Here is a 15,927-nt window from a genome sequence, read left to right as displayed (position 1 = left end):
GGTTAATTTTGTGAGTCAAGGCAGTTGGGAGGGGCGGGGTCTATGCACCACTTGGGTTAAGTATTGTAAACTGACTCAACCGGTTCGTTTGGGCTAGTTTGGGCATACCCGGTGTCTAAATCAAGTGACACATCTACCTGCGCATGCGCATTAGTTGAAATGTGGCTACGCATAGTGAAGAATCTTCATCGGTTTAATCACCGACACCGACGCGTTTTGACCTCAAAAGGTATGAGCACTGCATGTATGGTCTGTGCTATGTGTGGTAATGGAAAGCTACCACTAAGTTTGGGTAAATTAACTGTTTTAATGCAGCTAGACATTAATGAATGTCGAAGTCTAGCTGCTGACATAATGTTAATGTGTTAGAGGACACTTGCAGGAGACACTCATCAGCTGTATTTTAGTCAGCATTAAATGAATATCTGAGATTATTTTACAGTGTTATATCGGTAATTAGCAAGTTAGTCAGATAGTGTCGTCTTTGCAGGACAAGCAATATAGAAATAGTCCATCTCTGAGGCGGAGAGATGGATGCGACCATCTTCCAGAGTAATGATATATTGCTACTGAAATTAGTTTATATTATTTTGTATAGAGTAACAACCAGCTCCTAAACTCTGCCCACAATCAGTAGTTTTAAGTATTCACCTTTTCTCCATTTACTGTACACTGACACCTGAGAGTCTGTTTTCACTGCGACCTCTAACTCTCAGGATATGTACCGTGTACTACAGCCTGCATCAGTACACTGATATTTTTGAGCTTTGTTATATTCTTATTCTGTAGATGTGTTATTGTTATATGGTCAATTACGTTTTTGTGTCTATGTGGTTTAGTCAAATTTTAAAGTTGTTGAAATGTGAAAATAAATGTATGAATAACTTGCACTTTCTTTTTTTGTGGACCCAGTATTTCTGCTTTTATTCCATTTTGAGAGAATATATTAAAGGATTATGGCAAAAAAAATGTCTCAGTGGTGTAACCTTAAAAACTTTGTACCAAATAATACACTTAAATACACTGTGGGTGGATACGATATTTAATATTTATCTTTCTTTCTAAGGGGTGTCATGATCAGCAGATTGTGATACACACATACACCTAATCATATGACATAGTTACTCATTTGAACAGAGAAGATGAATAATAAGAATTCCCATTACAGTGGTTACACCATTTGACATTTTTCAGGAGCATTCAGTCTTTTGGTAAAAATTGTGCAAATGTCATATCAAATGACATAAAACCAACAAAAATAGAAAATGTACATTGAAGACCCATATGAGGGGAAATAAACAACAATCAAGTGCATTATTAGTCTTGGTCCAATAGGATAAATGTTTCTGAAGTTGCTGCTGTACCCTTGTCTTGCAGTGTGTGTCCAAAAGCTTCACAGTGACTTTACAGACAGTAACTATGAAGGGTTGTATCCAGGACACATCCCCACCACATCCATCCAGAAAGCCTTGCTGGCTGTCGGGTCTGGGGTGGTTGCATTGCAGAACCCCTACAGACATGGTGAGACTCACACATGTGGCTATGAGTCTTTGTCAATCTTTTTTTGGTCATTCTATTCTCATTCTCTTTTTTCAAAATATGTCTTCTCACTGGAAAAAAACCCCCACAGTATAACCAAGTCAGACAACAACATGCAATAGTAAAAACCCTAATGTTTCAAACTTTATAAAGTTTCACAAAAATGTGGACTGGCCCAAGCTGTAGTGACTCATCATCATCATCATCATATATTTCTACAGATGTCTACATATACAGATTTTTCTCTCCAGCCTTAAAATGAGGCTGAATCCTAGCTGACTCACTGCAGTTTGTAGCTTCTTTCTTGTCTGTTTTATTATACTATACTGTTTTAAAATATGTTCCACATTATTTAACACATTCTTGTCCCTTTTTATCTGTTTTACACTGTTGCACTGTTAAGTTGATAAAATCTCTGTCAGCCAGAGACCCTCGTCTCATATCAGAAAACCTGCAGTCTTGATATGTGTCCTGAAGTACTTTAGAAATTTAAAGAAAGTTTCCTGTTTTCAGAAAAATGATACCAACAGGGACTGTACCTGAGATTCTTTTGAATGTATAATTCAAGTAGAGTCAGTCATCCTCAAGCTTTTATTCTCTGGAGGTCACAGTTGCTTGCAGAAATGAGAAGACGAATAGAAAATGTGACCATATGTTAGCCACCCTGAAACTTATGGAGGAAGAGAACTCATGTGGAGATAAGTTTAGAACCAGCAGGTGTCTTTAAAAGGATACACCTGATATCTGTTTGTTAGTATCGGTTGATCTCCAAGACTGTTCACTCCTGCATTTAAAATGTATTTTCCCTTCTTGCCTGATAAACACTCAGCTTCCAACTCAAGGCTTCCAGTAAGTAATGCAGACTTTCCATTAAAAACGTTTCTCCACCCAAACCGAGATAATACTGATGACGTCTGTTTATTTTATCAGACTTTAAACATCTCCCCCACAAGACATCGAACAGCTGGTGTCACAGGCTGAGTGCTACTCACTGTGATGAGTGAACTGATCTTCATGTGTAAAATGTATCTAGTATTAAGTACTGAGATACTTTTAAGTAAAATTATAAACTCCATTATGAGTCTAAATGCACAAATTTGACATTCCTTGAAACCTATTTTATTAATGTATCAAATTTGACAGCCTATTTAATTCCATGAAAATCTTTACAGACATGGTTGCAGTGCTTGGAGAGACGACGGGACACCTAGCGTTAATAAATCTCAGGGACAGGATGAAAAACGACCCTGAAGGCTACACTATCCTAACGTGAGCCACTATAATGTTATTTTATAGCTTTCTGATTTAGGTGCTTTTAAATTACATTTCCTCCATTGTGTTTCATGCTAAGTAACTGATCTGTTATTACAGAGAAAGGCCCAGGATCCGGCTGTCTACACTTGATCTGACAAAGATGGCCTCATTACCTGATGGCTCTTTTGGGAGAGAATACCTCCGTTTTCTGGAGGACAATGTGAGTGCTGTTTGATGGGTTGGAAAACATTATAAAACCTAAATGTATTAATCAATTTATATTTGAGAGTGATCTGATCACAATAGTTTTTTTTTTACCAACACCTTTTCGTTAAGGCTCACTATCATGTTTTCTTAAATTGATTCTCAGCATGTGACCCCTGACACGAGGGCAGATGTGAAGTTTGTTGACAACGAGGAGCTAGCTTACGTCATGCAGCGATACAGAGAGGTCCATGATTTGTTGCACACATTACTGGGCATGCCCACCAACATGTTAGGTGAGTCAGGCTTCACATAATTTGAAAATGCATGTTAAATTGTTTGTTTATTATTATTATTAAAAGGAACTTCTCTCATCGTTTTGGTAGCCAGGCAGTTTTGAAATTGTGTTTATAAATGATATTGCTAAGTCTCAGCAAGAATAATTACTGATTAAATTCACTTCAGAACTTAATTGTGTCTCTTATACTCTCTCTCTCCATGTCAGCAAAGTTCCTTCTTCCAAAGCACTTTTCTTTAAAATGTTTACACTGAACTAACTGAAAGAGAAACAGAGTTTTTTGCATTCAGGTTTTCACCCAGAACAGTTGACTGCTTTGTCATTCTTTCATCTTTCATCTTGAATAATCTTAAATCGAATTGCTGTTTGTGTCTCATTCTGTTGCTTTCAGGTGAGGTGGCCGTGAAATGGTTCGAAGCTGCTCAGTTGGGGCTTCCCATGTGTGCTCTTGGAGCTGTGTTGGGGCCACTTCGGCTAAATGCAAGGTACAATCTGCACTGCACTTTTATCACTGTGCAGATTTTAAACAACAGCAGCCCAGTACTGAGACATTTAGTAAGCTCTGTTGCAGGATCATTAGAGGTACAAGTTGCAGTAAACTGTCAGTAAATAGTTTAACATTACCATATAGTTATTTTGTCCAAAATAATGTGTAATACCAAGAAACTGGCAATTATTATCCTTTTAAGTCAAGAAAGTTTTTTACTTTTTGTTCCAAAAGCAACTTAAACAATAACTTAGTTACTGAGATTCAATGAATAATTGATTAATCAACTTATTATCTGGGCTTACTATATCCTGAGTTTCGCCTCTCAGACTACATGGGCCTACAAGTTACCACTTAAATGACTAAATGACCATTAAAAAGTATTACCCCAAGCACCTACAACAATGCAGAATGCCTCATTTGTATCAGCAACAAATTATTTCAAAGATATTTTAAATATTCTTTTTAGGCTTTTGCCAAGCTCTAGTGTGTGGTGTGACAGAGTGATATTGTGATCCATCATGTGTGGGTAGTTAAGGTAGTTTGCAGCTGATCCGTAAGTCAAAATAAAATGATTATAGTCCATAGTCAACCAAAGAAAAATACTGGCAACAGAAGAAAATGCTGCCATGACACAGAAGAATTTGCGCTCCAGCTTTAGCTCGTAGAGGCTCACACATCGTCCACCAAGCATTTTAGAGTACAAATGGCAAATTTATGACCATTATCCTTTTCAGTTCTCACCTTTGCGTTGACATCAATGGAAACACCTATAACTGTAAATCAGTGCTGCTGGTATGAGGAACAATGCCAATTTCTTCAGCTGTGAATTACTGATCCTTCCTCATACAGTAACTGTTCCCTTATGGGGAAATTGCCAGTTTCCTTCTCATTGTTTAATCATATTCACAATGTTCTTTTCCACCTTTTCCTAGCCGTTTACAGTCACTGTTCAAATCCTTGGGCCCTTGGGCACTACAGAATGGGCGGCATGCTCGTTGTGTCCTCAGCATCTTTTATGAGAGGCGATGGGAGCAGAGACTCGAGGATCTTAGACAGGAGCTCAACATCATGCCTCCGCCACTCATACCAACAAGATGAGCACCTGAGAAAGAGCCCAAAGAAGATCCAGGTTTCAGGAATCGCTGCAAAAAAGACGTTAGCTGACAAACAAGAAATATAAGTGCAACACAATGGAATTTTTTGGAGAATGAAACTTAGAAAACTAACTGCTGAGGGAACAGAGTCGGGGAAATTTGACACTTGTGAAACATTGGCGAGTGGGTTCCTGATTAATTGTCAGATCTCAGCTGATGAAATGCTTACTGTAAGTTTTTATGACCCTCCAAGGGCTGAAAGACAGCAGGCCATGTTCATTCACCATTTATTGTTGATAATGTGACAGATGTCTATGTTTGTACTGATCAATAAAAAAAACAGAAAATTGAAAAACTGAATTGTGTCTGTAATTGGAAATATCACATATCTAATCAGTGTCAAAAAGAAATTTCGGTCCACTATTACTATATTTATGCTAATATTTGGTATTTATGTAATTGTTTTTCTATTTTAATACAACTGTCACCTTCTTAAGAAATAATAAAAAAACATTGCACTTGTAGCTGAATCCTGTACTAACACTAAAAGATGGGAAAGAAGCATATGGCAGGTTCCAAAGTCAATAAAGTGGAGCTGTGTCTGTTCTCTTAATGAGTCAATATGTGATAAGTAATTTTTTATTGTTTTTACAGGACATAGACAAAGAAAGGAAGTTGAATTGCGCACACTGTTGGGATGTATGAGACATGGAAATTCTGAGTCTTATCAAACATTTCTTTAAAACGAAAATAGTCACCAACAGTCTAAATGTAGTCACACTGCTTTTGACACAGTGCACAATGACACCTGGTAATTTGACTAATACTCCATGGTATGTAAACGGCAGTTACATTTGAAATATCCCCATAAATGAAGTAATAAAAACCTGCTGGCGTCTGAATCTTACAGTATTATATTGTTGTCCATCACATTTGTTTGTGTCTTCTCAACATAATTTAATTGGATTAGTGTTGAAACTTTGTTGGAATATTAAATTTACAGTGAACAGTGTTGAAATAGCACAGTTAGCATGACTAAGCTGTTACAACATTACACCACTTACTGCTTACGTGGAATTACCACATCCAGTGTTATCCACCCTGTAAATCAAACAGTCATACACCCTGATAAAATGATATTTCATCATCTTTCAAGGTTTAATAACTGGAACAATGATTACACATTGTTTTTCCTCAGGGCTTCAAACTAGTTTATGATTAATCAACAGTTGAAACAAAACCTTTAATGAGTCACTATCTGGTTTGTCTTTCATCTTATCTCGCCATGTAGTTCCTGGTTCTCATACTTTACATCCGTTATTGCTTCTCTCTCGCGATGAGTTACTTTCACTTTAAGTTTCCTTACTCTAACTCATGTCCAGTGTTGGGGAGAAACTAGTTACACGTTGCTTAATTTAACTACAAAATAAATATAACTGTAATCTGTTACAGTTACTGAGAAAAAATGTGATTAAATTATATGAAGTTACTTATGAAAATGTTCATGATTACAAAGAGGGTTACATCTGAAGTCAGGCTTTTAAGATTTTGCTCAGGAGGGTTTAGCCTAATTTCTTAATATTTAACATGTTGAATGCAATAGTACGGTTTTTAATTCTTTGAAATCAACTTAAAAAATTAAAAAATTGTAAATTAATTATGACATGTGCTTAAATTGTGTCACAGTACCAATTAAGCCCATGCCAGACTATGACTTTTCTATTTATTTCATTGATCTAAAATCTACATTTTCAAAGATAAATCTTGCTTTATAAGAAAAGGTCTCTTATAAATCATCTACATTTTCAAATGAGAGATAAATCTTACTTTATAAAAAGGTCTCATAAATCATGTCTGTAATCATGAAAAACACCTGAATTTAGATTTTGGTGGGCTTAATGGGTACATTTACTCCAGTAATTGAAACTATTGGAAAAGTAATCAAATGAAATCAGTTACATTACTTTGATTAAGTAATTGAAATGGTTACATTACTTACCTCATTTTAAATAGCCTAGTAATTTGTAATCTATTACATTTCAAAAGTAACCTTCTCAACTATGTTCATGTCTGACATTAAATGTGAGTGTATCAGTCTGTCTCTTACTGGGGTAATTTTAATTGGTTGTGACTTTATTGACTTTGCTGCCCTCTGCTGGTTTTATGCATTAACATCTGTGATGAAGCAGAGGTGTTCATTTCTGCTTCTTGCACATTGATTCCCTGTTTCTTTAACCTTCAGGCCACTTTCCCTTTTCCTAATGAAATAAAAGGAGCAATTTTAAATGCTGTGAATAAAAGTGTTGCAAGTCATTTGAAAGACAGTTACAGGTTTGATGAACTTAGACACTAGTAGTCATTCGTAAGTAGTAAGGCAAAGCAAGGCAAAGCAGTTTTATTTATATAGCGCATTTCATACACAATGGCAACTCAATGTGCTTTACATAAAACAGAAAAATATGCAATTAACCCCCCACCCCCACACTAATAATAAAAACAAAGTACAGAAAAATAGAAAGAGAGAAATAAAATGCTAGAATAGACCATTAAATATAAGATTGCGGCATAAACTAATGATTTGCTTTAAAATTATTAAAAGGACATAGAGTGCAAATGAAAGATTAAAATGTAAAGTGCTTTAAAAGAGCTCAATCATAAGCACAGGAGAAGAGAAATGTTTTTAAAATGGATTTAAAAATGTTCACATTTGGAGCTGATTTCAGTTCTGCTGGTAGTTTGTTCCAGTTGTGTGCAGCATAACAGCTAAAAGCTGCTCTTCTGAAATATATTCTTCTGCTTTTTCTGTTTCTCCTTCTTCTTCTTCTGTTTCTCCTTCTCCTCCTCCTCCTCCTCCTCCTCCTTATTCTTCTCCTCCTGCTCCTTCTTCTCCTTCTTGTTCTCCTCCTCCTCCTCCTTCTTCTTCTATTAGACTGTTATGAAGTGGAGATTTTAGTTTTATCATAATGTGGTTTAAATAAAGTTGTGTTAAAGTCAAAGTCTCCCCCTGCTACTTCTTCTCCTTCTTTTTCTGCTTCCTCTTCTTCTTCTTCTCCTTCTTCTGCTTCCTCTCCTTCTTTTTCTCATTCTTGTTCTTCTCCTTCTCCTCATTCTTCTTCTGCAGAGATAACACCCTCAAAGTCGGAGTACCTGGAGCAGACCCGTTTAAAATGTGATGCAGTTTAGATCATACCTCATGCCACACTTTACTAAACTACTTGGTTTTCCTGGACACTGACGCTGTTCAAGTACAGTGAGCTATTTGGACTTTGATGGAGAGAGCCTGATTAATTTGAAATGTATCATTTTTTAATTGAGTGCTTGTTCAGTCACCTGCTGATGTTGTGTGATTAGTGAATCAGTGTGCAGGAGGCCTGGCTACTTGCTTCTGACAATTTCTTCAATTTTTGTTTTTAAGCTGAGCTGTATATTGACTTTTTAAATACAAGGATGCATCTCTCCGTGCAATGATTTCTCCTTTCATCCAGCCACCTTTTCAACGCTGAAAGTAATAAGAATAACAGCAGTATTAACCTTTCAACTTTGCAGACTACTTTTTAAGTAGTTAAGTCATGTATTTGATACATGACTTAATACTTTTCGATGTGAATCTTCACTTTTAGATCTGTGAATGTTTTTACTGTTCAGTCTTTCTGTTCAGTTGTGATCTGTTCCTGTATTAGATAATAAGCTTTGTGGTACTTCATATCTTTCTGTATCTTTCTTTTTGAACTTCTTGTGTAAAATAACGTACACTGTAGGGCAGTCCTCCCCATGTCCTTCCCAATCTTTTGGGTCACCTGCCACCACTGGTCTGAATTAACAAACAGTTAATATTCAGCAGTGGAAAGTGACTTATTTAGACTTCTACAGACAACTTTGCTTTAGTTTCAGTGTTTGTCAGACTTTGGATGGAATTATTTCAAAATACGAGGATGCATCTCTCCGTGCAACAATCTCGCCTTTCATCTAGCTGCTCTGCGCTGTCCTTTCATTATTATGATTATTCTCTCATTTTCTTATACAAATTTACTCTATGGGGTGGTTTCACAGGTTGATCTAATCCTCGACTGAAGTGGCTCTTTTAATTCTGGAGGAGCAAAAATTCACTCTCTGAGTTGTGCAATAAATAATATTTGACTGGAGATCATGTAGGTTAAAATGATCTGCTATTGAAGTTATGATTATTCATTCCTTTATAACATGACAACTGCATCATCTAGTGGTGCTATTGAGCATAGCTGCCACAAGAACCTATGTGTAAAATAAACAGGTGGGATTGGAATTAGATTGTTGTGTGAGGTCTTTCATTCATCCAAAGCGTTTGTACTTTGTTGCAGTTATTACACTTTGAAGGCAAACTTGTGAGTATGAAAATAGCAACCCTCAGTTGAATATTGTTTAACTAGCTTTATATGCAGATCACATTGTGATGTGTTGTAAGGCTATTTCATTTATAAAGCAATTGTTTGTCCTTGAAGATAGTAGCTGAGTGGCCTGCAACCTACTACCATTTACTTAATGCTTTTATAGATGTAATTTAAAATATGAACTAGCCATTCTTCTGATAGTCATTTCCTGTCTGGATCCACCCAATTATAAACTGTTCTTGATGCATTCTTTATTTTCATTGCACCTTCAATCATCCTAGACTAGACTTTTTTTCTTTAAAAAAAAAAAAAAAACTTAATCCAGGAGGCCAGGTGGTGTAGAAATGCAGGACATATTTTTGAAATTACAACTTTTACCTGGACAAGGACCCCCAGGTCAATTAGACATCATTTCAAGTTGGTGCCCCCATTTTAAAACATAACAAGGCGCCCATGATAAATTATATTACAAAACAAAACCTTGTGTTTTTATGGAAATGTCTACAGAGTCAGAAAATAAAGCTATACAAATTGCAATAATATGTTTACTAAGGAAATAAAACAGAATGAGTTTCATTGTCACATCTATAACTGAATCAACCAGTTTCATTCTTTTATATATTTCCTTAAAATGGTGAAACTGGTGATAAAAACAATCATATTAAAACCAAATAGTGAAACTTTATCAAAAAACAATCATCTGTCACTAAAGTTGTTGTCATAGCACTGCTGTATAAATATGATCAACAGATAAAGAATTAGTCATTTAAAACAGTAAAAAAAAAAGAATCACAGCAAGTAAATAAAAAAAAATGAATGCCTTGAAAAAGCCAGAGTTTCATTGCTGCACAGATTGAGGATTTTAAACTGCTGATCATATTTACAGTAGAGAAACTCTTCTTGGCATTTCTTCACATGTTCGAGCTCATTTATAGTTTTGGCAGAAAGGTTGGTCTGTCAGTGCAGTATGGTGATACTGCGGTCTGTCACGGCACACGCCGGCAGCAGAGGGGCGCTGAAGTGATGCGTGACAGAGTGCAGCACGGCACTGGAGTCCGGTTCATAAAACAGCAGTGTCTGACTTGGCCAGTCGAGCAGCAGGCCAACCTTCTGGGGTCTCTTCACAACCTGTAGGGGCTCCTTCTTCCCTTCATGGCAGAAGGAGTAGTCCCCATCATAGTGTGACAGCACCCAGGACTGACTGTTGTAGCCCAGCCGAGCATCGTTCCCCGAGCCTTTGCGCTGCAGGCTGGTGTAGCATACCCCGACCTTAAAGGCACCACTTTGGCCTACATCCACCACCCAGTTGTGGGTACCAGAGGACATAGACAGCGAACCCAGAGCGTTGGGCCAAGAGTCAAATCGTGCGGGGTCGTAGGGTGGTGACTGGCGGGGTTTTTTGTGGAGGAAGGTCAAAGTGCAAAGGTCATCAGAGAGGGATAGGAGAGGGCTCACTGTGCGCTCATCAAACTTTAGATGAGACGAACCATAAGCTGTGGGAAGAAGGAAGAGGATGGACATCATACACTGATGTAATACTGTAAGCAGACATCATGTTTTAAAAAGATTTCTTCACTCTGATTAAATCTTTTGCTTGTATTTAGTACTCAGTGTTTTATAATGGTAGTAATTCAATTTTATTTGTATGCACAGAATCACAACAGAAGTTATCTCAAGGCACTTTTCATGTAAAGCAGGTCTAAACTATACTTATTTTACAGAGACCCAACATTTCCCCATGAGCAAGCACTTTCATTTAATTTTCACGAAGAGACAGCTTCACCCTTCTAGTTTGCCTAGGCTTGATTTGATTTGTAATAAAATGCATCAGAATGTAAAATAAGCATTTCTCTACACTCTCTGCTTTAAATAAATCAAAATTCAGCATTTTCATAGTTTTTAAGACATTATAACAAATAACACGATTTATACAAGTGGATCAAAATGTACTAACCATTTGGTCCCTGCAGCACTGCGGTGGCCCACAGTCCTCTCAGCAGCTTACTGTCACCGCAGCCTGGGTTCATGTTGAGCTGGACCGTATCACAGGGCTCCCCGATCCCCTCTCCCTCCTCAATTCTGATACAAAGACACACATTTAGAAAAAGGAGAAGAGGCAGTACCTCTCTGGAATGTCCTGAGTAAGCACGTGATAGATGATTACCTTTCAGCTATCTCCTGAGCACTTATCTGAAAGACGAAAAAGGAAGTGATTACTCTCCTGGAAATAGTAGTTTAGTAATTTATGATCATTATAAGGATGCTATTATTTGAGCACAACTTCCTCTGTTCTCTGAAAATGTTCCTACAATGATCTTTGAACCCCTTCCTGCAAAAAGGTCCCCAGTCTCTCACCGCCAGCTGTGTGTCTGAAGTGTGCGTCAGTGTGTGCACCAGGCGTGAGCGTGTTTGCGACAGATTTGTCATGGCTTGGCTCCAGTGGGCTCTCTGGGTGAGGAGACACTGCTCTACCCGCTCCTCCTCCCTCTGCACCTCCTCCAAGAGATGCTGCTCCTCCTCCTCCAGAGCTTCACGTACCGCACTGACCTGAGCAAGCACCTGCTCCCTTGCTCTGCTTGCCGATACCTATATAGAAAGTCAGGAGAGAAGAAGAAATATTGGACTTGTGATGAAGAGGAAAATAATCAATACCTAATATTATTAAGTTTAAAACATGATGTTCATTTTGCTGTCATGGAAGGAACAGAATACCAGCAAATTTTTACATTTGAGGAGAGAAGTGATACAGCAAATAAAAAGCAACAACAAAAAAGACCTAATCAATAAATACATTTTTTTAAGATTGTCAATTTTTACAGACCAGTTTGATTGATCAAATGGCTAATTAATTTCAGCTCTAATGATGATTAGCGAAAAAGTTGTAACTTGTTTTAGTTAAAGTTTTAACTGTAATACGTTCATGTTCTGTGTGTATTTTTGTTTGTTAATTGTGGATTTAATTCCTTAATAAGATCAATTATTATCATTTGCTTTAAAATCTGCAAAAATATATAGTTTTGTTAATCAAGGACGTTTAAAATATATACATAAAAAAACACTCATCAGACAGACACCGCTTTTCTCAGATGTGGCTTTCATTTAACACTGCTCTGAGACGCTTGGTTGCTTAGTCAGAGAACATACAGGACATTTCTTCCATGTTAACTGATTGTTTAGTGTCTTATAAGTCCACATGAGCTGGGCACCAGACAGGTTCTGGACACTTAAATAAAGTCAATAACTTAATCAATTAAGTCAGAGTTCCTGGTTGGGAAGGCTGTTGTAGTTTCTTAAGCTCCACTTCTCCAAAAATCAAACATTAGGCAACATGTGGTTCAAATAGTGTCCCTTTTTATGCTCCTAGTGCCAAACAATCACTTTGTGAGGTCAGCAGTTTCACAGACACATTTCACACGTGTGGCCCTAAACAAACACACTAGGTAGTGACCAGACTTTTAACCTCAACAGTGTCAAGTATAAGTTTGTTTTATGTTGTTGCAGAAAAATGTATTGCTTTGGTCATTTGGTTCTTGTGTAGATATGGTACCTGCGTATTTGCGTTACCTGCTTTTGTCGTTTGCTTGAGGTTTGATTTGCTCTGTGGTGACTTGTCACCTAGAAAACTATGCATGCATGACCACTGACCAAACGCTCAATGTGCTCAGAGAGGGAGAAAAAAAGAGTGACTGAAGAGTCTGAAGAACTTTGTTTTATAGTGGGTGAGTCAAAAAAACACCCAGTATCATTTCAAGCTATATTTGGTTACTGAGCATAGTGAAGCTTTCTGTAATTCATTTTGTATACATTTGAAAAAAAGATCAAGTTAGAGAAGAAGTGAGTATAAAATAAAGATTAAGTGACACCAACCTCCTACTGAACTTACTGAAAAGAAGTGTACTCCTAAGTATTTTTAAATAAATTCACACATTAAATAATATAATAGGACATTAATGTAAATAAATGTATGCATTTTCAATGAATACATGAGGTGTACTTTTACTACATAGGGACGATTTAGCTTCTTATTCCCCCTTTGTTTATATCTAATTCATTAATTTACATTTTGTTGCTTTTCTCTGATTTATAGGAATTTCACAGGGTTCAGTATCCACATATTCAACGCCAAAATGTCTCCATAGTGTTGTACCAAGTGTTGAGTTTGGCAGCGTGTCAGTGATCATTAGTATGTTGGTGAGTGTGGGAGATCAGAAGCGTCTCTCACCTGAAGCTTTTGCTCTTTGGCAGTCAGTGTCTGCTCGATAAACCTTTCAATCCTCAGCGCCTGCAGCTGCATTTTCTCACACACATCCACTAGTTGATTCTGGTGAAACACACACACACACACACACACACACACACACACACACGCACACACACACACACACGCACACACACACACACACACACACACAGTGGTTACTGAATAAACACACAATGATACCAGCACACATCAGCTGTAAGTGCAACAAGAAAATCCAGTCTTTTCGACTGTCAACAGTCACTTGCAAAACTTGTCACACCCAAGAAAGCGTTATGAAGTGGTCATATATGTGAACCAAATGGCAGACACTTCCCAACTTCTGCCTTAATAGAGTGACACGTTGACATTTATATGCAAAATCTCTCATTATAGAATAGAATAAGTAGAATACTAGATTATAAAGTAGGCTAGATAATAAATTGTCATATAGTTTTATCCATTAAATTGTTTTTACTCTGTTCCTTTTTTATGCCTTATGTCACATGATCTTCTGTGCAATATGCTACACTTTGAAGCACTGTGATTTTGTGTTGTTGTATAGGCTATGTTTTGTTTTTCTGTGCTTATTATGTATTGTTGTATATGTGCAGCTGCGCCTGGCACTTTTAGCCCAAGACAAATTTCAATAAATTTCATCTAATCTAATCTAATATTAATTTAAACCGGTGTAATAGCAAATTATAAGACAAATAAAGAATATAGAAAGAAGTTAGAAAGCGAATCCACTCTTAGAAATGAAAGTAACCTTCCTAGGCTATTTTTAACCTAGCAAATATCCTCAGCAAAGAAAACTTTATCCACCTTGTCTCTACTATATAGGAATAATGTTACCAAAGTTGAAAATATTATGCTACAGCTGGGTGAATGCATTCAGATAAAAAGCAAACAGCAGGTGAATTGCTCCACACACACACACATACATACACTCACCCTGAGTGCGGTAACTCTGGTGGCCAGAGGGGTCACAGTATGTCCGCGGCAGGGCCCTACGATGGCGCAGTGTGAGCAAATTAGTTTATGCTCGGTGCCACAGAACCAGTCCAGCTCAGACTCATGCTCCACACAGAGCTCACATTCACCGGAGAAGATGCCAGACTCGGTATCGGAGGCGGTCGCAGCCGGTGAGGTGTTGGTGTTGTTGTTGTTGGTGCTGGTGTTGGTGGTGGTGATGGTGTCCCCCACCTGCTGCTGCTGTTTGACACTGCCGCTTAAAACGGAGAAAATAGGCTGCTCACTATCCATCTCTTTGGGGTTGACGGTGTGTGAAGTCTCCTCTGGATGATCCGTTGATGAGCACACTAACTCGCATGTTACTTGCTCCTCAGTCATGGCACAAAAAGCGCAGCAGGTGCACCGGCAGGCAGAACTGGAGTCGCACCTTGCTATGACACAGGTGTAACAGGTAAGCGGAACACGGAAGTAACACTGACATCAGAGGTCAGAGCCAATAAAGGAAGGTTTCTGCTCTGCTGGTTTTCAGTCGTTTGGCGTCAGCTGATAACATTTACAAGTCTTAAATCATGGTGTAAATAAACCAGACACGGTAAGATTAAATAGCAACCTGACGTGCTATAAGTTGAATATTTACAGTGTCTCTCTCTCCCCCTGCCTCACCTTCTCTCATCTTCTCTAGGTTTTTTGGCCACTTAATAACCGGTCAAACTTCAGCTGTGTCCTGAAATAAAGCCTGCTCAAGTAGTGCTCAAAGTATTTTGGAGTAATTGTTTTAGACACAACAGTATACTGGGAAATTGTAAACATATGAGTACATACATATTATTTATTACTTATATATGTATATAAATATATGTGTGTGTGTGTGTGTGTGTGTGTGTGTGTGTGTGTGTGTAGGGAGAGAGAGAGAAAGAGAGAGAGAGTGCTTTGCGCCATATAAATGCAGTTTATTATTCAGTGATTATTTGACAGCAGTAATCGATGTTGTTTCATGATCAGTTTTATGTGTTGAAGATAAAAACTGATCAATTCTGCTCTGACAAACATCACATAAGGTGTTTCAGCTTGTGGACAAATAATCTGACATTCTCTCTTTTTTTGACAAGTACACTAAATTACCTTTTTTTATGATCATCATTGAACTTGTATATGCATAGACAGCTTAGATTTATACAGGGGTTTGTACAGTGGTGGAATGTAAACACTGTACTTCAGTACCATTATAGAGGTACTTTTACTTATTTGAGTATTTCCATGTTGTCATCTTCGCACTTCTGCTCCGCTACATTTTAGTGGGAAATATTGTACTTATTACTCCAATAAGTTTGTTTGACAATAGTTATAAGTTACTTTTATGATCAGTTTACACACATACTCTTATTCATTTGAGTACCCAACAGTGTATGTTGTAATTACTTGACAGCATTAAGATGACAACTGATTAAAATGACTACTTATTCTTTAGT

At 37.5% G+C, this 15,927-nt stretch overlaps 2 protein-coding genes across 2 annotated transcripts; one reads left to right on the top strand and one right to left on the bottom strand.

Annotated features, from left to right (window-relative positions):
* The first annotated feature begins 159 nt into the window (after positions 1 to 159).
* coq4 (coenzyme Q4 homolog (S. cerevisiae)) lies at positions 160 to 5,011 on the top strand. The gene is made up of 7 exons (XM_053340019.1): positions 160 to 229; positions 1,378 to 1,521; positions 2,712 to 2,808; positions 2,911 to 3,013; positions 3,164 to 3,293; positions 3,687 to 3,780; positions 4,718 to 5,011. Exons 1-7 carry the CDS (start codon positions 160 to 162, stop codon positions 4,881 to 4,883), a joined length of 804 nt encoding a protein of 267 aa, XP_053195994.1. The 3' UTR covers positions 4,884 to 5,011.
* Positions 5,012 to 9,594: 4,583 nt separating this feature from the next.
* Positions 9,595 to 14,939, bottom strand: bspry (B-box and SPRY domain containing). Its single transcript, XM_053340018.1, is given in 7 exon segments — positions 9,595 to 10,739; positions 11,201 to 11,325; positions 11,411 to 11,436; positions 11,602 to 11,832; positions 13,469 to 13,567; positions 14,438 to 14,888; positions 14,890 to 14,939. Coding segments are annotated over 7 exon segments (1,518 nt in total). The 3' UTR covers positions 9,595 to 10,203.
* Positions 14,940 to 15,927: the final 988 nt, after the last annotated feature.

This window comes from Scomber japonicus, chromosome 19 (assembly GCF_027409825.1).
Source record: "Scomber japonicus isolate fScoJap1 chromosome 19, fScoJap1.pri, whole genome shotgun sequence".
Lineage (NCBI taxonomy): Eukaryota > Metazoa > Chordata > Actinopteri > Scombriformes > Scombridae > Scomber > Scomber japonicus.
The sequence above is the reverse complement of the archived record's forward strand: the minus strand, read 5'-3'. Positions and strand labels throughout refer to the sequence as shown.